General features: G+C 40.2%; 1 protein-coding gene across 1 annotated transcript; it reads left to right on the forward strand.

Moving 5' to 3' along the window:
- The first annotated feature begins 40 nt into the window (after positions 1-40).
- On the forward strand, positions 41-8782 carry LOC113089140 (protein-glutamine gamma-glutamyltransferase 5-like). Its single transcript, XM_026255933.1, has 16 exons — positions 41-72; positions 457-636; positions 768-1010; positions 1333-1451; positions 1536-1664; positions 1747-1924; positions 2802-2937; positions 4394-4497; positions 4756-4995; positions 5076-5108; positions 5372-5404; positions 5505-5711; positions 6168-6331; positions 6964-7094; positions 7849-8251; positions 8293-8782. The coding sequence occupies exons 1-15, from the start codon at positions 66-68 to the stop codon at positions 7997-7999; spliced, it is 2055 nt and encodes a 684-aa protein (XP_026111718.1). The 5' UTR covers positions 41-65; the 3' UTR covers positions 8000-8251; positions 8293-8782.
- Positions 8783-24695: the final 15913 nt, after the last annotated feature.

A 24695-nucleotide genomic window follows, 5' to 3' on the forward strand; every position in this document is an offset into this window, starting at 1 on the left:
GATTGCATATAAAAAGCACTATAAACAAAGAATTTGAATCAAACAGCAAACCACAGCCCTGCATCATGGATGGTGAGCTTTTAAATGTTTTAATGATTTCTGGGTTTTATGAATTATTATTATAATATATTTTTTATTCGTTTTGCTAAACCTCTTACAATAAGTTACTGAGTTACATTTATTAGCCTATTGCATTTAATCTTTTCTTAAAACAATCATACTATTTTACTTAAATAAATGATTAATTAATTGCTATTTTCTTCAAACACTTAAACATAATTAAGCTCTATTTCTGTTTGCTTAAAATCAGCTTTTTTGAAGATAATTTAGAACAATGTTTATTCGAAAATGTAATTATTTAAAAAGTATTATCAAAAATACATTTTAAATGACTTATATTTTTCCATAAAAACATTTGCAGCTGCCTCAGATATAATTTGTTCATTTTTGACACAGAGTTCAAACTTCGAAGTGTAGACCTGCAACAGGTGCAAAACCAGATCCGACACAAGACCGACGGTCTGAGTTCCAGCACTCTGGTTCTGCGGAGAGGACAAGCGTTCACAATGCTAATGAGCTACGAAGGGCGGCCATTCGATCCGATGAAGGAAAATCTGATCTTCCGAATTGTTCTAGGTATGTTTGTGCATTTGTGTGTGAGGTGGTTTGGTTTTGCCTACATTTTATGAGGACCAAATGTCCTGGCATAATTTTTTGTTTAATTTTACAGCGATGTATAAGTACCCACTCCTCTCTCCTCACCACAGGTCCACTGTCTGTGGAGGTCCCGGTCACCAGACTCGGACAGCCCTCTCTGAATCAATGGAGCGCTGTTCTGGAGAGGAGCTTCCCGAACCCGACTGGACCCCGTGCTCTTTTAGTATCACTGTCCACCCCTGCGTCTGCTTCTGTCGGAGTCTACACACTCCAGCTGAGAGTCGAGACCCGTGTGACTGTGAAAACACACCTGCTCGGCCAGTTCACACTCCTCTGCAACCCCTGGAGCCAAGGTGAGTCCTGTTTGTGTGTCCATACAAAACCTAATGCCTTGATAGTATGCTGTTACATGGCAGGCTGAAAAATGTTTTTTGCTGCAATCATTCTAATATGCTGATTTGCTTTACTGTTTGCTTCATATTTTGTGACACATCTTATTTTTCAGGATTCTTTGATGAATAGAAAGTTCAAAACAGCAGCATTTATTTGAAATCTATTTATGCATCCTTGCTGGAAAAATGTATTGTAATAGTGTAATTTAACATAGCTTTTGCTCTTATTTTATCAGCTGCAAAAATCACAATAAAACAAACAAACGGTTGTGCTTTTCTGCAGCTGATTCAGTGTTCCTGCAGTCTGAGGATTTGAGGACTGAATATGTCATGAGTGATATTGGCCTGCTGTTTAAAGGCTGCCCCGGGAACATCGTCTCCAGACCCTGGTCATTTGATCAGGTGAGATGTTTGACCATTGACTGACAGCTCAGCACTGAACAACGGCTTCGCTTTAACTCCTGTCATGCATAAATGTGTTTTCAGTATGAAAAAGGGATACTGGACATCTGTATGAAATTGCTGCAGTTGAGCCCTCAACATCAAGCAGATATGGGTAAAGATCTACTCAACCGCAGTAATCCGGTTTACATCGGCCGCGTGATCTCAGCGATGGTGAGGATCTGCTCTCATTCTCTCCTCTCTGCTCTCTCGATCTCTCCATGTATTAATATAGTCTCTCTGTCTTTCTAAACAGGTGAACTCTAATGATGATAAAGGGGTATTAATGGGAAAGTGGTCAGGTGACTACAAAGATGGTGTCAACCCTTCACAGTGGACCGGCAGTGCAGATATTCTCAGGATGTGGGCAGAAACACAATTCAGGCCTGTGAAATACGGACAGTGCTGGGTGTTTGCTGCTGTCATGTGTACAGGTGGGACAAATATAACTTTTTTTTTTTTTAAGAATGTTTTAAATTGTTCAAAAGTGACAGTAATTCCATTTATGATGTTACAAAAGATTTCTGTTTCAAATAAAATCTGTTCTTTTGAACTTTCTGTTCATCAAAGGATCCTGAAAAATAAAATGTATCACAGTTTCTACAAAAATATTCCGTAGGACGGTTCAGTGTATTAGAATGGTTTCTGAAGGATCATATGAGACTTAAGATGGAAGTAATGATGCTGAAAATCAGCTTTGATCACAGAAATAAATTATAATTTACAACATATTCAAGTGGAACAATTTTATTTTAAATCGTAATAATATTTCACAATATTACTGTTAACTGTGTTTTTAATCAAATAAATCCTGTAAGAGACTTATTTAAAAAAAACCTTACTGATCCCAGTCTTTTAAATGTTAGTGAGTGTGTGTGTTGTGTGTGTGTGTGTGTGTGTGTGTGTGTGCGTGTGTGTGTATATGTGTACTTGTTTTTCTATTCTGGTGGGGACTTAAACCTGAATACACACAGACTCATGGGGACTCGTGTCACGGTGGGGACCTAAATTGAGGTCCCCACGGGTAAACAAGCTAATAAATTACACAGAATGAAGTTTCTTGAAAATCTAAAAATGCAGAAAGTTTCCTGTGAGGGTTAGGTTTAGTGGTAGGGTTGGTGAAGGGCGATAGAAAATACAGTCTGTACAGTATAAAAACCATTACGCCTATGGAGAGTCCCCACAAGGATATCTGACCAGACAGTTTGTGTTTCATGGACTGAACAAAAATAATCACAAACAATGACATTATGTGGTAATTTAATTTGTGCTGTTGATTAACAATATTAAATGCATTTGTTTGTGTAATAGTAATGAGAGCTCTTGGCATTCCGACTCGAGTCGTCACCAACTTCAACTCCGCTCACGACACAAACAGAAATATGGTGATTGAAGAATATTACAATGAGATGGGGGAAAAATTGCCTATCAACAGAGATAGCATCTGGTAAGTTATGCTAAAATCCATATTTCCAAAATACTGTGAAAGTAGTAATATTATTACAATTTAAAATAGCTGTTTTCTAGGTGAATATATGTTAAAATTTAATTTATTCCATTCTTATATTACATTTACATTTAGTCATCTAGCAGATGCTTTTATCCAAAGTGACTTACAAATGAGGACAATGGAAGCAATCAAAATCAACAAAAGAGCAATGATATGCATGGGAAGATCAAACGATAGGTTTGATGAAACCACAAGCAGTTCTGTCTTGGGAAGGTTGAGTTGAAGGTGATGGCCTTCATCCAGGAAGAAATGTCTGTTAGACAAGCTGAGATGCGAGCAGGTATCAGATCATCTTGATGGAATGAGAGGTAGAGTTGAGTGTGATCAGCATAGCAGTGGTATGAAAAGCAATGTTTCTGAATGACAGAACCTAATGATGCCATGTAGACAGAGAAGAGAAGTGGTCCAAGAACTGAGCCCTGAGGCACACCACTAGTTAGATGTTGGACACCTCACCTCTCAAAGAAACCTTGAAGGACCTATCTGATAGGTACTGTAAGACTTAAACCACTGGAATACGGTTCCTGAGATGCCCTTTGTCAGCAGGGTTGATAGGAGGATCTGGTGGTTAACCATGTCAAAAGCAGTGGACAGAAAAAGCAAGATAAGTATTGAAGATTTGGATTCTGCTCTTGCCAGTCTTAGGGCTTCAATAACTGAGAGCAAGGCAGTCTCAGTTTAATGTCCACTTCTGAAACCAGACTGGTCCCTGTCAAGTTGGTTGCTGTCGAGGAGGTTGTTCTGTGTGAGAAATGCAGAGACTTGGTTGGACACAGCTCGTTCAAGTGTTTTTGCAATGAAAGGCAGAAGGGAAACCGTTCTGTAGTTCTCTAAAAGAGATGGGTTGAGGGTGGGTTTCTTAAATACGAGCCTGTAAAAACACCAGTGTGAAGAGATGTGTTAATGATGTGAGTGAGTGCAGGTACAACTGCAGGAGAAATGGTCTGAAGGAGATGAGATGGAATAGGATCAAGCAGACAAGTAGTAGGATTATATGCTGATTTACTGCTCAAGAAACATTTCTGATTTTTATCAATATGCAAAAAAATTGTGCTGCTTCATATTTTTGTGGAAACTGTGATATATTTATTTTTCATGATTCTTTGATGAATAGAAAGTTCAGAAGAAAAGCATTTTTTTTTTGGAAATATAAATATTTTGTAACACTTTAAATGCCTTTTGATCAATTTAATGCAGAAGCTGAAGAAGAAAAAAAATATATATAATACATTCTTTCTTCTGAATTTTTTTAATCTTTACCTTTGCTTCAGTAAACACGTCTGCATCATTATTAGGCTAAAGTGTACATAACAATCATGATCTGGATGCATTAAAAAGGAACAATTAATTTTTTCAGGATTTTTATAAGTTTAATGTGTTTGGTCTTTTTCAGGAACTTCCATGTGTGGGTGGAGAGTTGGATGAAGAGACCTGATCTGGGTCGAGGTTATGACGGATGGCAGGTTCTCGACCCCACGCCACAAGAGACAAGCGCAGGTCTGTCAATAAAGCAAATTATACAAGGCTTATGCATATGGAATTCTCGTGTGTTTTTTTTATTCCTGCTGAAAAGAAAAGTTTCTCATAGGCTGGTTTAAGCTGTTTAGTTCTGATCTGGGGGGCCAGTTTAGTTGTGGGCTTTGTTCCAAAACCTAGTGAGCTGCCTACATAGCATGCCATTGTTTTTATCCAAATCATGCTATTTTTTGAGTGACTGGATAATAATGATGCTTAAACATCAATATTCTTTCACAGATATGTTCCGCTGTGGCCCTGCTGCTGTTACAGCCATTTATCAAAGGCAGGTGAATGCGCAGTATGATGTGCCATTCGTTTATGCTGCAGTGAATGGGAATGTGCACACAGTAATAATCAGAAATGGGAAAGTATTATCAACCAGCATTGATAAACGCAGAGTTGGAGCTCTGATCTGCACCAAACATCCAGGATCCATGCGCATGCAGGACATCACGTCTGAATACAAAAATGAGATGGGTAAGAGACAAAAAAATACATAATACATACCATTAAATTTCTGCTAGTTTAATCCAAAGATTTCCTTCTTCCACACTTAGATGACAGCAGAGGTCATGAACTGAGCGCTGATGGTAAGTCACTTAATTTATCATTTTTGTAAACTGACATATGTAATCCATCTGACTAGAATCAGAATCTGAAAAACAGTAATAACAATAATAATAAATAAATGAAAATACATGTGTGTGTGTATGTGCACACACATATATACAACAAACTGAGAAGGAAGAGTGACAAGTAATAATAATAAAAAAAAAAAAAACTTTGCACCTACATATATGATATATTAAATATATATTTTTTTTTATCTGCTTAAAAAAAAACTCTATTCCAGCTCGCAGAGGTGAAGGTACTGCAGGAATAGTGGGTAAGTTCTAGCATTTGATTTTCCATTTCTTTGTTTGTTTGAGTACTATATGACTGAATGCAGCGATCAAACATCTCATTTACCATGTCCTTGCATGCAGCACCTCAGGGCCTTGAAGTCTCTCTCCAGCTTCTGAAAGCCCCTGTAGTTGGCGAAAACATTTCTTTCAACGTCATAATCACAAACAAAGTCGCTGTTCCGAAACTTCTGAGAAAACATTTGAACGCTCAGAATAAGGAGTACCACTGCAATCCCACTGGAGCCTTCTGGGAGGCGCATGATGACATGAAGATCGGCCCGAAAGAAAGTAAGAGTCCTGCAAACTATGGTGAAAAATAAATAAATAAATAAATATAGCGAAAAAATATATAAAATAAAATAATATATATATAGTTTGATTAAAAAATTAAATATAAAGGCATTCTGAAGAGAAGCTGGATGTCACTCACATGTATTTATTGAGATAACATGATCAAATTATAGCCTACTACTGTCTGAAACGTTCATCATGGAATGCACACTGCATACTGTTCATTTACTTTTTTTTTTAAATAGTGGGCTGTGCACATTGTGCAGTAAGCTAATATTACATTCTGAACACAGTCAGTATGCATAACACATATACTTCCAAGTCTCAGAGTGTAAAAACACCCATATGGGGATATTATTGGATCATATGATTTTGAATGCCAAATGGTAGCGAACTGACTCAGTAGGAATTGCTCAGTCAAATCCACGATCCCTGTTTCTTGTACTCCACCAGCTGTGACTATCAAACACGAGATCTCCTTCAAGGAGTACATGCGGAAGGAGACTGAGGAGGATTCTCTGGTTAACCTGGCTGTGGTTATTGAGGATGTGAAGTCTCAAGAGAGAGTGCTGGCTTCAGAAGAGTTCAACATCCGCACCCCTTCCCTCAATGTACAGGTATATGCTGGCCCAATCCATGTTGCCATTTAATGTTGTTGTTTAAAAAAGTCAGCATGACTCGATCAATCACTTAGGACAAAATAGAGTCCCCTCCTGGTTGAGAATGCAGTTAGTAAGTTGAAAAGACAAGTCATTTGTTTAGTTACAAATTAAACCATTTTCAGATTATTTTTAAGACCTACTTAATAAAGACATGCATCAATCCAAAATCATAGATCCTATGTGGGAAAGATTGTGAAAACACTTAACTTGAGACTTTTATATATAATGCATTATAAACATATTTTAATGCATTGCATGATCTTATAAATAACTGTAACCACAGTAATATTAAATTATAATTTTTTTTTATTCATTGTTACGCCTTGTAAAACAGGCCTAATGTAATAGAATACATAACAAACAACTAATTTCTATGGAAGCCCATTTTCACCACAAGATAAATGTTTTATTTGTTATCTTACAATTCTTCTAACAATAATTGTAAATTAATAATTATAAAAATATTAAAATGCATGTTAATTTTGGTTACAATTATTTATGGAAATGTATCATTATAACATACAAATATACAAACATACTTTATAATGCATTAAACATGAAGCCTAAGATTTATTTTATTATTCCAGGTTCAGAATGAGTATGTGGTCATCAACATGCAGCAAGAGGCCACAGTGACCTTCACCAACCCATTCAGCACTGCAGTGAGCGGTGAACTGACTGTGGCATGTTCAGGACTTCAGGAGAAGGTTCAAACAAGGTACATGAAGTCTTTTATTTCTGAGCGAAATGAATACAATCACCAAATGAATACAAACATCATCATGCAACTAAATGACTGTTATGAACAGGTTTCCCAAACACGCCCCATCAGTCAATGGCCAAACAAACAGAATGTTTATAAACTGTCAGATATATACTTTTCAGAAGAATCAGCCTATAAATGTCTCCGCATTATTAGCTTGAGTATTTTAATATATACAAAAATTACACATCCATATTCATCCATTTCTATCCACACCCATTTCCCACTATCTCACGTTGAAATCTGACAACTCCTTTCCAAATGTATAAACAGTGACTACAGTACAGTTTCCACTACAGTGCAGTAAAACTATGGTTACTGTGATGTATTTTTGTGTACATACCTGAAGAGTGAGTCTGTGTGAAAAAGTCGCTGATGGGCGTCAAACAGTTGAGTTCATTCAGACGTACAGTATGTGTTCATTGGGAGGGAGTACACAGTGTACAGCTGTGTCTTATTAAAAGTCATGCACTTGTCCAGCAGCATTTCTGAATCACAGGTTATTTCAGTTTCTGTGTGTATGTGTATCGCAGAATCTCTGGTGTAAGTTTAAACTGTAGATTTGCCCCAATATACAGACCTACAAATTAACCTCTGTGTAATAAACCACTTACGCTAAACATGAGCAGCATTAATAGTGGCGCTTGTAACAGTAAGAGTGATGCTCTCCTGTTGTTTCTCCCTAAATGTCCTGTTCCTTATATTTCAGGCTTATGATCCAGCCTCGAGAAACCATGAGGATCCCCATTAATTTCACTCCCAGGATGGCGGGTGCCAGGATGCTTTACGCTAGTTTAGTGTTGATGAATCCTCCCACCATCCTGCACGGATTCAAGACTATCAATGTTCAAGAATCTTAGAGTCAAACAACTTTAGAAAGAATTGTGAACCCTCTTACTTTTAATGCTCCTCTAATACATTATGTGAATTCTTCTAAAATACGTATAATGTGTCCAACACTTTTCAACAAGTCAGTATTAGAAATGTTTTCTCTGTTGTGAACTAATCTGTCCTCTGCTGGAAAATGCATGTGAGGAGATCGCAAACAAGTATAACACATGGACATATGTATTTTTTTGGCTAAATAATCTTGAATACTGATCAGAGTGAATCAAATCAAAAAAAAAAAAATTTTTTTTTTACTTTTTTTTTACAGTTATGTTTACAGCGTAAAAAAAAACTAAAAGCAATAAAGGTGTTTCAGAGGCTAGTTTAGAAAAAAATAATAATAATAAAATAAAGAGAGAGAGAGAGTGAGAGAGAGAGAGAGAAAAAGAGAGAAAAAATAAAGAAAGAAAAAACACCACATTAGTGCTTCTGCAACTTTAGGCACTTTTCTTTTTTTGTCCCAGTGGTCTTTTTCTTTTATTTATTTATTTAGTTAGTTAGTTAATTGACATTCAAATTAAAACTGTCATGGAATCCTTCTACAATGCCCCATTGTTGTTGTTAAAATATGCACCACACTGAACCACAACTAAAAATAAAATAAAATAAAATAAATACACACAATTAAATAAATAAATAAATGGATCTAATTTTAAAGTAAATCCGAAATACTCTCACATTCTTAAATCTATATGAGAAATAGTAATGATGGTAATACCACAAACTAAGACAAAAACACTGCAAAAAAAAAAAAAAAAAAACACCGAGCCCTGCACATGACACGCAAATTGTTTCCTCAATGTACTAAAACGTACATACGCATGATTACTATTGCGTTCACTCGATTTATAAATTGTGCACACATTTACTAATTCGTTCCCTCGATTTGCTAAATCGTGCGCACAATTTATAAATCAAGCGAACGCAATAGTAAATCGAGGGAACGCAATAGTTATCGTGTGCACGTTTTAGTAAATTGAGGGAACAAACTAGTAAATAGTGCGCACAATTTTTTTTTTATTTTTCTTGCATTTCATGTGCGGGGCTCTGTAAAAACTTCCTCAATATGTGAAAAAAATAATAATCTGCTAAAGGGGCAAGAAAAAAATATTTTCCTATTTCCCCTTTAAATTATTATTATTAGTAGTAGTAGTAGTAGTATCGCCACTATTTATTTATTTTTACCTTGTTGCAAAGGCAAAAACGAACCAAGGTTTGATACCTTTTTCTCAGAAAAAAAAAGAGATTGTCTTATGTTATTACCAAGTAAATAAGTAAGTATTTAAGAATGTATAGATATTGTTACTGAAAAGCCTGTGAAAATATCCTAAGTAATTAAACACTCTTTGTAAGCTGCTCCAGGACTGTAGTCTTCTCTGTGTTCTTGGTGTTGTTGTGTTGTCCTCTGACAGCAGATGTAGCGTTTATTGATCCGTCAGCAGCAAACTCACAGTTTATCTGGAACAACAAGTGTGATAAACCTGAACATGAATTATAGAAATACAAAGCGTGATGATTTTTGAGCAGTGTGGTCATGTGCACAAGAAGAGAAGAAGATATGCTGTTGTTGAATGTTTGCTAAAACACAGAGAGACATATATTCAGTACCATTTTTCATGTTCTAAATACCAGATAACAGTTTAACTGACAGTTATTAATGATGAGCCAATTCAAACTATAATAAGAAGTAATAAAATACTATTTGGTGGTTGTTTTAGGCAAAACTGCTATGATATTAATCACTCGTTCATATGTCTAAATTCAGTCAGTCGTCTTAACCTGTTAACTTTTAGTAATAAAGTTGACATAACTTATTATCTCATAATTCAGATTTATGTTATTTATTTATGTCTTTATTTATGTATTTATGTCATTATTTAGACTGTCATATTTATGATTTTTAAAATGCAATTGACTTCAATGTCACAATGTAAATATTTTGTTATGACTTAGTATCTCATAATTTATAAAGCATGACTGTCACAATACTGCTATGTTAATTATGAGTCATAATAATGGCTTTAAACTTTATGTAATCATTTTTTAATTTTAATATAATTTTGTCTCATAATTATGACTTTTTGTCATACTGTTAACCTTTTATAACAATTTCAGCCTTTTATCTCATGAATATGAAATTTATCTCATAATTGTGATTTGCCATATCATGTTTTGTTTTTTCTTATGTGGAAGAAATAAGCTTCTGTAATCTCCAGTGCACTTTGCAAGAGTGTTTGTGTGGTGCATCAAGTTCTCTTATGACGTTTTGCTTTATAGTATGCTGTCTTTGTAGGCAGCGGTCCGCGAAACTCCTCTTGAAACTGTTTCCATCCAGAGGAAAGACAGAACGACTTGAGCCATAATTTAATGTAAGCATTCAATTAACCACAGGCGCTAACAGTTACTTTTGTTCTATCTGACATCACATGCATTCATATTAAAATGCATTATGTTTCTTTTTTCTTTTCCATACCTCATGGTAATTAATGGCACAAATTGCAACAGCTCCTGTAGCTAAATGTAGGACACAGCAGGTGATAGCTCAACTATTTTAAAACATGCATAGAAATTCTCCTGTTGATTATCTGCTGTTCATTATGTAAAGATCCAGCTCACATGCACCAGCCGAGCAAATACCTTTGAGAGAAACAAGCATGCATGCAGACTCTGGCTCCCCCTGTGACTGCTCTTCTGCAGTGCACTGAGGATGCAGATGTGTGCCGACTGAAGGACGGCCGGTGCCCTGCTCCTCTCCAGGTGCCAGTGATGAATGTCATGGCTAATTTTAAACACCATGAATTGCTGGAAGTGGAGCACAGTTCGGCAATTTAAAGAGCACCTGGACTGCATTACATTGCCTTTAAAACACACAGATTTTCTTTTTCCTGCTAATTTGCTCATTTTATTACTCTTATGTACTAAAATCAAACAATGCAACACAAATCTATAGCATGTAATAAACATGAATGAACATCAAAAGGCTTCTTGTTTCAACTGTCAAAGTTCTCAGTACACACCATTTTTCAAGCGTAAAAGAGTAAAATCATCCCATTTTTCCCATTATTATGAGGTGTTGGCCATGTAATCACAGCCTGAAGTCCTGGAGTTTTTTTCTTCTTTAGTTGGTCCTCTGTGTTGCTTGATTGAAATTCTCTCTGGCAGTTTCACACAGGTCAAAATGAACCCACCTTTGCCTGGTAATGGTCATTCCCATGAGAGATCCAGTTCTCCTCTATCAGCACTGATGAAACCAGACGTGTGTGTGTGTGTGTGTGTGTGTGTGTCCTGCTCGAGACAAGGCATGTACATCTGGCATAAAGGAGGAAAAGAAGGAGAACTGGTTAAAATGCATGAGTTTTACTCCAGCTCAGTTGAGCAGAACTGTGCTTCCCAAAAGCATTGTAATTAGTGATCTCTGAAATCTACACTACAATACAATCAAGGTTTTACAGAATGGCTACTTTTCTAAATTTCTGCTTATTATTTACTTCTTTTTCGTTACATATTTATGCATCAGAAACAAAAGCAAATTGACATCAAATATGCTTTTATTGACACTTTTATTGATTTTAATTGTGATTAATGTGAAATGAACAGTTTAAATGAACAGAAATGCATTGCACTAAAAATTAAAATAAAATCAGACGAGGTGACGTAAGCGACCAGGAAGCTATAAAAGCATGTGCCGCGCAGCTGGCGTCAGCTTCACGTCTTTCAGCAAGTGCTCTGTGTGTGAATGTCACTTGTTTGTCTTGTGAGTCTTATTTACTGTTGTCTGTCCAGTTAGAGCTCCAAGTCATGCCAAAGAGCAAGGCGAAATCCAAGCATACTGATGGCGATTCCAAATCATATTATAGGTTGTGTGTTCCTCCCTGCCCGCGATATATAACGGGTGGGGATACACACAGCTTTTGCGTGGTTTGCCTGGGAGCGAAGCACGCTGAGTCGGCTCTCGAGAGGGCACTGTGAGTGTATGTCGGTGCGGCTGCTTGGTTCCCGGAGGGCCCTCTTCGAGGAGGGGGCCTACGCCAGCATTCTCCGCGGTGCTGGTCCCGCTTCTGCAGAGGCAGAAAGGGGGCTACATTCATGGGGTTTGCAAGTGGATTTGGTGGAGGGAATGGGGACGGGCCAGTCCCTTTCTCCTTCCACTTCCGCCAGATCCAGCGCCCAATCCCTGGAGTCGGAATCACGCTCAGCAGTTCCGTCCACCCAGGGAGAGGGATCGATGCTCTGCCTCTCTTCCTCCGAGGAGGTTGATATAGAGTCGGTTGACAGGGATTCGCCACCCCATTCGCCGCAATACGAGGAGCTCTTGGAGGTGGTTACTCGCGCGGTGGCCAAATTAAGCATTGAGTGGCCTGCCGAAAAAACGACCGAACCACAGCGAAGCAATCTCGATGAACACTTCCTGCGCGCGAGTAAGCCACTTCCCAGCCAGGGCCTACCATTCTTTCCCGACCTGCATGATCAGACCCCCATTTTTAGACGCCTCTACATCCCCTCGTCTGACTACTATGGCAATGTAGTGGGGATGGGAGAGCGCGGTTATAGAGCGATGCCCCGGGTGGAACAGGTGCATGTCTGCACACCATGGCGGTGTTACAGGCATACCAAGCCGACCTGCTTAAAGAGCTAGATGATGGAGAGGAGATCAAGTCCCATGATATATCAGAACTAAGAAGGACTGATGATCTCTCCCTCCGCCTCATGGACGCCCCAATTAAGCCGACTGGCCTGTTCAGCGACGCAGTCAATTCTGTCGTCGACAGGTTTCAGGAGGCCCGCAAACAAGCTGCGGCGTTCCATAAGTTCCTCCCTCGTCACTCTCTCGGGGCATCTGGGCGGGAGATGCCCCAGCCGCACCCTAGCTCCTCTTATCACGAGGCCCAGAAACAGAGCGTCGCCTCTCGTGCTCCTCCACGTCGGGAACGAGAGTCCCAACGCTCTCGGCCGAGGTCTTCTAAGCCTAAACAAGATCTTAGGGCAGTCATAGAAGCTAAGAAGTCCTCGGACAAGAAACCCTGACGCCAAAAGCCCAGGGTTTCAGAGGGCAGCCTCTGCTGGGGTAGAGCGATACACACCACAGTACACGGTACCCGTCTTGCCTCAGCGCCTTCTGGGGGCTGATCTGCCAACCCTGCCAGTGTTCCAGGGTGCAGTGGTCCCCAGCAAGCATCAGTCTCAGTATCTTCCGCCTGTGCGCGTAGTGGGGCTGAGACACTTGACGCCCCTGCGGGGGCCTCTTACACCAGAAGTCTGTCTCGAGAGACTGATTCCCTTAGTAGATTATTTAGCAGCGTGGAAACTACTGCCAAATGTATCTCAATGGGTCCTGCACACAGTAGAAAAAGGCTACCGTATTCAGTTCGGCTCTGCGCCGCCAATATTCAACGGGGTCATCCCGACGATAGTCAGCCCCAGGCAAGGTCTGGTTATGGAACAGGAATTGAAAACCCTATTAGAGAAGGAGGCCATCAAGGTGGTCCATCCTCAAGACAGGGAGTCTGGATTTTACAGCCGGTATTTCATGGTTCCAAAGAAGGATGGGGGGTTGCGTCCGATTATAGACTTGAGGGTCTTAAATCGTTCAGTTATGAGATTGAAGTTCTAAATGCTCACAATCAAGCATGTTGTAGCTCAGATCAGGTCCGAGGACTGGTTTGTCACAATAGATCTCGAAGATGCATACTTCCACATATCCATCCTTCCACAACACAGGAAGTTTCTGAGGATCGCTTTCGGGGGCGAAGCTTACCAATATCGAGTACTTCCCTTCGGCCTTGCACTCTCACCCCGCACATTCACAAAATGTGTAGACGTGGCTCTGGACCCCCTGCGCAAGCAGGGCATCTGCATTCTCAACTATATCGACAATAGGTTGATTTTAGCTCAGTCAGAGCAGGTTGCATCTCGGCATCGAGATGTTGTCCTCGCACATATGGGGGAGCTGGGTTTGAGACTGAACGCCAAGAAGAGTGTACTTTCTCCAGTTCAGAGAAACACCTATCTAGGCTTAGTATGGGATTCGTCTGCGATGCAGGCACGATTGTCCCCTGCTCGTATCGAGTCGATCCTCATCTCAGTCGAGAAGGCCAGTCACTTACTGTCAAACAATTTCAGAGATTGTTGGGTCTGATGGCAGCTGCGTCCAACATGATACCTCTTGGCCTGCTGTACATGAGACCCCTACAGTGGTGGCTCAAGACCAAGGGATAGTTCAAACAGACATCTTACACTTAAAACCTCCTTTCTGTTGGCTATCACCTCTCTGCAGAGAGTAGGAGATCTTCAGGCTCTCTCTGTGGCTCCACTTATCTTGAGTTTGCACCTGGTATGACCAAAGCGTTCATATACCCTCGAGTGGGATATGTTCCAAGGTTCCCTCTGTTACACCACGACCTGTAGTGCTGCAGGCCTTCTGTCCTCCTCCCTTTCAGGAGCCCGACCAAGCGAAGCTAAATTGTATGTGTCCAGTTCGAGCGCTGGACACATACATCCAGAGAGCTGTCCTGTGGAGAAAAACTGACCAATAGCTTGTATGCTACGGTCCCCCCAAGAGGGGTTCTCCTGCTTCTAAGCAGACTATTAGTCGTTGGATAGTCGAGGCTATCAACACCACCTATGAGTCCTCTGTTTGGCCCCTGCTGTCGGGAGCCAAGGCTCACTTTATTTGGGGTATGGCGGCCTCCAAGGCCTTCCTAGCAGGTGTATCCATGCTGGACATCTGCAATGCTGCGGGGTGGTCCATGCCTTCTATGTTTGTTAAATTCTATTGCCTAGACATGCCAGTCACTGCAGGCGCTTCTGTACTCTCGTCCTAAGCTGTACTCTTCGGATACACACTAAGCAGGGTTTTGGTAGTCTGGCGACGTTGGTACTCGTTCCCCAAAGCGTTGTTCGACGCAGCTCGAGTTCCTGAAGAGGAACGTCTCTAGGTTACTTATGTAACCCTAGTTCCTCGAGGGAACTAGATGCTGCGTCTTGGAGCCATACCCCCGCCACCCCTGCCGGCGCTTGCTGGTACTCGAAGCTGACGCCAGCTGCACGGCACGTGCTTTTATAGCTTCCTGGTCACTTACGTCACCCCACCTGTGACGTCATGCTCTTCCATTGGACTGATTACACACGATATTCAGAGTCGCTCATGCTAAGCGCGTTCCCCAAAGCGTTGTTCGACGCAGCGTCTCGTTCCCTCGAGGAACTAGGGTTACATACATAACCTAGAGACGTTCTATTTAAAACATTCTTTATTTCAGTAATTTATTTGAATCTTGCATAGTAGCTCAGAATCATTTTCTAATTGGGGAATCTATTGGTTATTATTTCAGTGTTATAATAATAATAAAAAAATTGTTAAAATAGCTAAAACTTTTTGAAATGTGGTACGCTTCATCTAAACTTTTTCTAAACATAAGCCTCATTAATTGAGAAACTAGAACACACATACACACACACACACACACACATAAAGACAAACAAACTCCTATAACTTTTTATGGAAATGCTCAAGTGCATTAAGAAATTACATTTCAATGGCACTTAAAGATAGTAAACAAACCAATCAGCTAAAATTAAAGTTGATGTAAAAAATTAACTGAGACTTGTTCATTAATTCATTTAATCTCAGACCTATAAATCACGTCTGGTCATATGGATCAGAAGGACTCCTCTTAAGTAATAATAAATCTGTTTGTCAGTTTCGAGATCAATTTGGTTGCTTTAGATGCTTGTTTTCATCACACAGTACCTGTCTTGCAGAGAAAAGACACTGCTAAATATTCATAGCTACAATATCAGAACATGAATTTTAGTGTATGATGTTGACTCATTTTAATTCTAGAGCATATTCTGACCTTTTAAGTCTGCAGTGATGGCAGCAAGATGAGTGAACAACAAAGACTGGAAGAAGTCTGGAGGAAGGAGAAAGATGAAGGTTTTCATTTCAGTTGAGAGATGGGTTTGTCGGGGTGGCATTTCTACTGCTATCGAATCAAATGATGAAAGATTCTGGCAGCCTTGGGACAAAACGCTGGGTGTAATTGAGTTGGTTCTGGGGTGGCTGAAGTGCACAGACTAATTGGTTTCCTTTGCGCAATCCTTTTTTCTTTCTTTTCTATATTTACTTTGATTTATTAGATTTTTCTTCTTCTTCTTCTTTTCTTCAGCACAAGTGGCATATACAATATCTACAATATCTTCATTTTATTTAACGTAAGACATACAGTGAATAGAGTAATACAAAATAAATATATAGCACCATTCATCCCTAATTAATTAATCACAGGCCATTGTTTTTTTTTGTATTACATTCTTTTTTTCAGAAATGTTGTTTACATATGCAAATGAAGCATTGTATAATAAAATTTGCATAGAACAATAAACAACATTGGATTAAGGCACAATTGTTTTCTTGGTGCTTTTGTAATGAGATTCATGCATATCAGTGATTATTGGAGATCTACAGTTTATGTGAAATTAAAAAAATAAAATTGTAGTATATTGTCACCAGATTAAAATATAACTCACTTGTTCTACTGGCGTAACAATGTAACCTGCATTAAGAGTCACTGAAATATCCTCTTTCTGTTATCAGAAAGTAACAATAATTCTGCTCACACGTATTCAATGACATTGTCCGAAGCTTATTCATCTGATAGGGAACTCTCATTCACTCCCTGTGTAAAGCATAATGCCACACTGCACTCTGTCTTATTTCCCAGCTGTATACAATTCTTGCTTGTATGTGAGCTCACTGAGAACATTGTGTTCTCTCCGGATGATTTGAAAGCTGATGTCTATTCAGAGGCATTCGAGGCATAACAGTGCTCCATGAGTGTTAGAAAGACGAGAGACAGAGAGAAGTGGCCTAAAAACTGAATAAAATTAGCATTTCTACACATCATCATCATCTCTGGTGTGACGGTAAACAGCCACGATGTTTTGCGGCCTCAACAGATGTACTTACTGTTATATCAGTGAGCTTACAACTGAAACAGTTTTAAAGGCTTTCTCTAACACTTGGTAGAATGCGACTGTTTAGATTAATGGCTCTTTTCAGAGATTTGCATGTTTTGGTACAGGTTCATCACATTTTTCAAGGCAGCTTTATTTTTATTTTCTATTTTGTTGGTGCTAAGCAGTAAAATACAGCATATGCAGATGTTTTAGAATGACTTAAAAAAAATGTTCAATATATCAACGGTTCTCAACTGGAATTGAGAATGCAAATACAAATGCAGCTAAGCATATAATCATGATCAGATATGATTAAAAACATAAACAGGCTTATCGACTTCTAAAAGGGAGGAGAAATGCATTAAACTAGCTGAGAAAAACTGCTGTGATCTGGTGTGAAATATGATTTAGGGAAACTTTTGACACGGCATGAACCTTTCATAATGTGCCTTTGACACCTGAACGTTACATGCAAGATTCATCTTTTGTAACGGTTTGATTCTATGAAGGACATTCATTAATGCTGTTGCCATGGTGAATTTGAATAATTGAGTGGGTTTGAAATGCACATTAAGATGAGATTCACAGGAGGGTTACAGAGTGGCTCTCACAGAGTCAACCTGCCACGAACATTTCTGTCTCTGTGATTAGGCGTCAAGATCACCTTCCCCTCTCCGTCTCATTTAACGTCTTATTTAAATCAGACATTTGCAGCAGCTCACAGATCACAATGCATGTCATTTTGACAATGTTGCTGACATTTTACTCAGAATGCAACCACCTAGATACCAGGGAATGTTTTCTGTACTTTGGCGAAAAATTCTGGTGGTATTTTCTCAAAGTTCTTTCCGTAACGTTAATAGAAAATTTGTTGTTGTTGCTTTTACTTGGAGCAATCCGTCAGATTAAAATGCAGCTTCAGTAAATAAGTAACAAGTAATGTAAGTTATTTTACAGTGAGCTATGTGTCATTTTAAACAAAAACTCATTTTGGACTCATTTTGGATGAAATCGGCATGCAAATAAGCAAACTCTGTGATATAAGGTGTTCAGTTTCTCCACATTTTGTCAAGTGAGACATCAAAACCTTTCTTATTGATTGTTATAGAAAATAAAAGTATATATATATATATATATAAAATTTTTTTTTTTAATTTTAATTTTAGTTATGGTTTTAGTCATTTTGTTGTAACTTAGATTTTTTTTATCTTTTATTATTATTATTATTTTTAAAGGCCTATATATAGTTTTTATTCAAACTTATTTTCATTTGCTAAAATCTGATACCTACTTTAGAATTTATGATTATAATAAAGAAAATATTAATTGTGATAACCTACAGAAATCACTTTATTTTCAGTATAGAGTTGCAGGTCAGTGTGGATGCACTACATTGCTTTCTCATATTCTTTAAAACATGCATTACAAATACAGATTTTAGTGACATACTGTACTGTCTGTTCTCAGAAGCTCTAGTCTGACACATTATAATTCGATGATAGTCGTCTGGGATGCTGTATATGTGAGCAGCAGTTGTTTATTGACTGGACTTGTTTCCATGTGCATTAGAATGAAGCATTTCCCTGTTAATATGCCTCTGCAGGCACCGTTTTCACATGTGGTCATTAATCTCCATTAGTGCTGCCAAACACACATGGCTAATGAAGCTGGTTTGCTTTCATTGCCTCAGACTGTTGTGGTGGCTTTTTTTATTATTTCATTCACTATCTGTTTGGTATGTGAGTGTTTCCCTTTTATTAATTCCATCAAATATCTATGAACCTATGAAAGACGGAGGGTCATATTGAGGAAATCTCACATTGAACCAAAAATGATGCATCCATATGAACAGATTGGGTTTCACAACGCTCTAATGTTGAATTCTATTTCTGTGCTGTGATGGTTTGTTATTGGATATCATATTGATGTTACAGCCAACAAACAAAGACTTCTTGCATGCATTTCCCTTCCAGTTATTTGTCTAGTTTTTCTCGAGCTGCAAATAGCTGTACTAAAATGCTCCTTTTTTGTAATATGTGAAAGAGGAATAGAAAAGTATGTGCCATTCCCAGCCTCTCAAGGGCAATTACTGTGCCAGTGAAATACCTGCTGTCCCGCTGCTATTATAACGGCAGGAAACACATAAAAGCAGCACCATTATGAGACCAATAGAAAACTGACCTTACCAGACACGCATATCACCCAACATCCATGCCAGGACTTCAGAGTGCTTATGTGACTTCATGAATCTGGTTTCCTACTTTCCTTCATATCTGCTTAGACACTCAGTATGTTTACATGGACAACAGTATTCCTATGAAGAATCTACCACGTGAACAGAGATTTTTGATTAACTTAATCTGGCTAAAGTCATACTCAAAGTAAACACAAATCGATTAATTTAGAGTATTACTATTTTAGTCGTATTATCAAAGTGCAGTATAGACATGTACACACCTTAATCACACTATTACCATTGTGGAGGACAGGATACAAACATGGCAGTGATTCGTTTGACAGCAAACAAAAGAGCATTTTATTTAGCCTTTTTGCTAACTCAGGTATATTTACATTTATTTGAATCCTGATTGATGCACATTGTCCCTTTTTGTCATGATCCTGCCCTAGTGTCCTTGATTTTTCCTAGTCTTGAGGCAGGATCATGACAGACCCTTGTTTTGTGTACAAGCGCATGGCCTTGTCTTTGGGCCATGTGCTTGTGTTGTCTCGTTCCCTTGCCCCGCCCCCCCTTGTTATCCTAGTCGTGTCGTGATTGCCCTATCTGTGTCACCTGTCGTGTCTTAATTGTTCCCCCTATTTAGATCTCCTAGTGTGCTCTGTCTTGCGTCGGTTCATTGTGTTACTTGTGTACTACTTATGTGTTCTACACTTGTGATTGTACCTCTGAAGTCCCTGTATAACCGTGAGTGTTCTTTGTAGTTAGTGTTCTCCTGTCTTGAGTCTTTGTTTGCCTTGTTTATTGAGTTTTGTAGAATTATTTAGTGTCTACCCTAGCCCTTGTTTTCCCCCTCGTGGGTTTTTGTTTTCCCTTTTTTTTTTTGTAATAAACCCTTTGTTTGAGAATCCCTGTCTGCACCTGAGTTCCTCCCTTACCAAGATCCTGACAGAATGAACCGACCACCAAGGAACTCAGCAGACAGGAGGCAATGCTGGATGGCATCAGCCAGCCAGCGAGATTGTTTTGAGGGCTCTCGCCTTGTGGTGTTCCGGGGGACCAGGGGAGGTCGTTCCGGAGCGAGCGGGCGAGAGGAGGAGCCCCAGAGGTCCCCACCTACCCAGCTGCCAACGGTTTCAGAGGGTCGTATCCTGGCCGTGGCCACTCTGGGGGATCAGGCACATCCCTCACCGAGTCCTGAGGTGCCTCCCACACCCGTCGGTCTCCCCGGGAAGCGAGGGAGACGGTTATCGTGGGAGTCTGCCTCGGAATCGTCGGAGTCAGCCCTGCCAGAGACCGAACTCCCCCAACCCGCCTCTGACCCAGCTGTGGTCTCTGCACCGCGCCCAAGGAGGAAGAGGAGGAAGAGGGGGCCTGCCGGTCCTGTGACCCCGTTTCCTCCCGTGCCAGCAGCGGAGAGCGCTGGCGTGCCCGTGCCAGCAGCGGAGAGCACTGGCGTGCCCGTACCAGCAGCGGTGGGCGTGCCCGTGCCATCAGCGGAGAGCGCTGGCGTGCCCGTGCCAGCAGCGGTGAGCGCTGGCGTGCCCGACCCAGCAGCGGTGAGCTTGCCCGAGCCAGCAGCGGAGAGCGCTGGCGTGCCCGAGCCAGCAGCAGTGAGCGTGCCCGAGCCAGCAGCAGTGAGCGTGCCCGAGCCAGCAGCAGTGAGCGTGTCCGAGTCAGCAGCGGTGAGCGCTAGCGTGCCCGAGCCGGGAAAGAAAGCTGTATGCAAGTCGGCAGTCGTGAGAGCGGAGGAGAGAGCCGCGGCCGACTCTGCAGCAAAGACTCTTGTACAGTCGGTTTCATCTCATAAGGAGATGCCAATTGTCCTAGCTGCTAAAGCATTTTCTGATTATTTGTCCCGTCTTGTCCAAATTTTAGAAATCCCCGTCAGTCCTGTCTTGTCCCCAGAAGTCCCAAATGTCCAGCCGTTGTCTCCCCGTGTCCTGTTGATGTGGCCCCGTGTCCTGTTGATGTGGCCCCGTGTCCAGTAGATGTTGTCCCCCCGTGTCCAGTAGATGTTGTCCCCCCGTGTCCAGTAGATGTTGTCCCCCCGTGTCCAGTAGATGTTGTCCCCCCGTGTCCAGTAGATGTTGTCCCCCCGTGTCCAGCTGTCGTCTCCCCGCGTCCTGTAAGTCTTGCCCCGCGTCCCGTAAGTCTTGCCCCGCGTCCCTTGTCTGCTCCTGTCATGTCCCCTGTCAGTTGTCCTGAGACCCCTCCCCGCCCCTCACCACCCAGACCTGCCCGTACCCCCCGTCGTCAGCCTTCGTCCTGTCCTCCTAAGATTCCTACCCCACCCCCCCGTCCTGGTCTGTCCCCCATGAACTTTGTGGTCCCGCCCCCTCCCCTTCCCTGTTTGTTTTTTTTGTTATGTCACCCTAACCCTGCCATTGTGTTTTCATGTTTGCCTTTGTTATTATTAGTCATGTCTTGTTGGTTTGTGTCTGTGTCCCAGTCTGTCATGTCCCGTGTTTGATGTTCCCTTGAGGAGCGTCTGGAAGCCGCTCCTTAAGGGAGGGGTTCTGTCATGATCCTGCCCTAGTGTCCTTGATTTTTCCTAGTCTTGAGGCAGGATCATGACAGACCCTTGTTTTGTGTACAAGCGCATGGCCTTGTCTTTGGGCCATGTGCTTGTGTTGTCTCGTTCCCTTGCCCCGCCCCCCCTTGTTATCCTAGTCGTGTCGTGATTGCCCTATCTGTGTCACCTGTCGTGTCTTAATTGTTCCCCCTATTTAGATCTCCTAGTGTGCTCTGTCTTGCGTCGGTTCATTGTGTTACTTGTGTACTACTTATGTGTTCTACACTTGTGATTGTACCTCTGAAGTCCCTGTATAACCGTGAGTGTTCTTTGTAGTTAGTGTTCTCCTGTCTTGAGTCTTTGTTTGCCTTGTTTATTGAGTTTTGTAGAATTATTTAGTGTCTACCCTAGCCCTTGTTTTCCCCCTCGTGGGTTTTTGTTTTCCCTTTTTTGTATTTAATAAACTCTTTGTTTTGTACTTCCTGTCTGCACTTGAGTTCCTCCCTTGCCTAACCCTGACACTTTTTATATGAATAAATATATAATAATAAAAAACGCATTTGAGCTTCTCTTTTCTAAGTCAAGATAAAAGCGCCTGCAAAATGCATAAATGTATAACATACTTATTTAACTTGCATCGAATCATATTCACTGAGTCCAGCTGTAAGTGCAGAACAGGAGCAAGCGTCTCAGGGTTGTTCATTACAAGCATGGTTTCTCCTCACTCTCTCTTTCTGTCTGTCATATGTGCATCTGTTGTTAATGCCCGTTTGTGAGCGGTGAGTGTTCTGGGTCTTGGCATCTCACAGCTGGCACAGACACTCACCGCTTTCAGGAGCGGAGACAAGAGGAAACCATCCCTCAACATGAAACAGTGTAATGAAATCCCATCTGCTGCAGCGTTCAAACAAAGCCAGAGATAATACACGTGTTTAGTGTGTGTTTGTGCACTTTAACACCAGCAAGATCAACCTCTGAGACAATAAGCAAAAGCAAAGTTTTGGGCTTGAGAGACTGACCTCATCTGGACACACAAACTCCAAAGTTGCTTGGTGTGCACTGTATTTATCATTTTGAATGTACGTATAACATCTTTTCAATTTTCATATGCATAACACATTCATTACATGCTGCAAAAAAATATTTTCTTACATAGGGCCAGCTTTTACTAAACAGGGCAAATTAGCAAGAGAACGCAATTACAAAAGAGTGCGATGGGCGTGGAAATTTCTAGCGTATTATTTATCAACAACGTGCAAATTAAAGAACACAGACGCAATATCTCATTTACATATCGACCAAGAGTGTGTGCCTGGACCTTTTCATTACTCATTAAAATGCCATTCAGTTATCCTATTGATCAAGCCAAAATAAAATCTCGAAACCAAAGCCAATGCTGCGAGCCGCAGTTGAAGCCTGAAATCCAGGACCATTCAGGATCCAGCCTAAAGGCAAGCTTTAAGAAAATCTATATTCTCTACTTGAGCTTTGAGTCATGTTCAGATTATACTGTGTGAAAGTCAGTTTAAAGGCATTCAGTGGCACCTTCAAGGTTAGCAGCTGCTAAAGTGTTGGCCTTGCCCTTCACCGCAAGAGAGACATTTAAATCCGCCAGACTATAACTGCAATAAAACGCTGCTTTTAGAAGCAAACAGCACTGATTGAAAAGTTCAGAGAAACAGCATGCAATTTTCTAGTGACCTTTAAGCCAAATAGGAACTTGTGGAAACCTTTTAGCCACACAGAAAACTACTGTGTGAATGATTTCATTTTAGTATTGAGAGTGCACTATATATATAATGCCTTTCATTGGATAGTATGGAGCATGCAAGAAAAAATTAATAAATTTTGCGCACGATTTACTAATTTGTTCCCTCATTGTACTAAAACGTGCGCATGATTACTATTGAATTAGTAAATCGTGTGCACAGTTTAGCCCACTATTATTTCCTGCATGTCATGTGTGGGGCTCCGTATGATAGGACAGTAATGAGCGAACAGGAATGCATTCAATGTAAATGAATTTTTCCTTTAATTTCTTCTGTTTTTGTTTTATTTTATTTCGAGACTGAAACTATACATGATTGCAGCCATCTTTTTAATGCAGTATCTCCCCGAGGGACCATACAAACAGGTAAAATACACCAGCAAGCAGTGATCTTACACTTCATTTACATGTTAAACATCATCTCTATGTGAGAAAAGACAAAGCATACACATTCACTTATTGACGAGACTCCCTTGGGCTCAGTCTGTGAGTGGTTTGAGAACTGGACACATTCACATTTGTGAGGCCGGTTCAACTATTTTAGCACAAGTTATTCCATTTCTTTCAGCCTTACAGCTATGTTTAATATTTATGAATCTGCAAGATATGCTTGGACTGTCTGTAAAATGATAAAATACCGCAGTCTGGCTCACTGAAATAGAAGCAAAGACCAGTAAAGCAATGCAGATGCTGCTCGAAGGAACACTAGAGGTTTGCATTACAGTGTTTTACACGAATCATGGTACAGTATTAATAATAATAATAATTTAAACAAATTTCCTGTCAATAATAATATTAAGTTTCACTGGATAGAAGGCAGGAACGGTTCATGGATTACCTTTTATATATCGCTCTATGGAATTACATTTGTTTCAATAATAATGAACGAAAGTTTATAAAACTGACCGTAACTTTTTCAGAAACTATCAAAAATATGCCATTACAAAAGAAGAAAAACTCTATCTGAACTCAGTTGCACAAATTTAACAGGCTCTTCAAATATTTTGTGCATATATCAAAAACTCACTATCCAATCAGAGTAGATCACTGTTAAGCCTGCCCCCACAAGAGGTTTGTGTCAAAACACCGAACGAAAACTGCAATGTAAGCGAAATCTGTGGCAATGAATTCAGAATCCACAATTAGCAAAAACGAATATTTGAAAAACATTAACAAAGAATGAAGTATATTTGAAGAGCCTGTTAAATTTGTGCGACTGAGTTCATTTTTTTTCGTTTTCATTGTTTTTTCTTC

The sequence above is a fragment of the Carassius auratus genome, chromosome 6 (assembly GCF_003368295.1).
Source record: "Carassius auratus strain Wakin chromosome 6, ASM336829v1, whole genome shotgun sequence".
NCBI classification, from domain to species: Eukaryota; Metazoa; Chordata; class Actinopteri; order Cypriniformes; family Cyprinidae; genus Carassius; species Carassius auratus.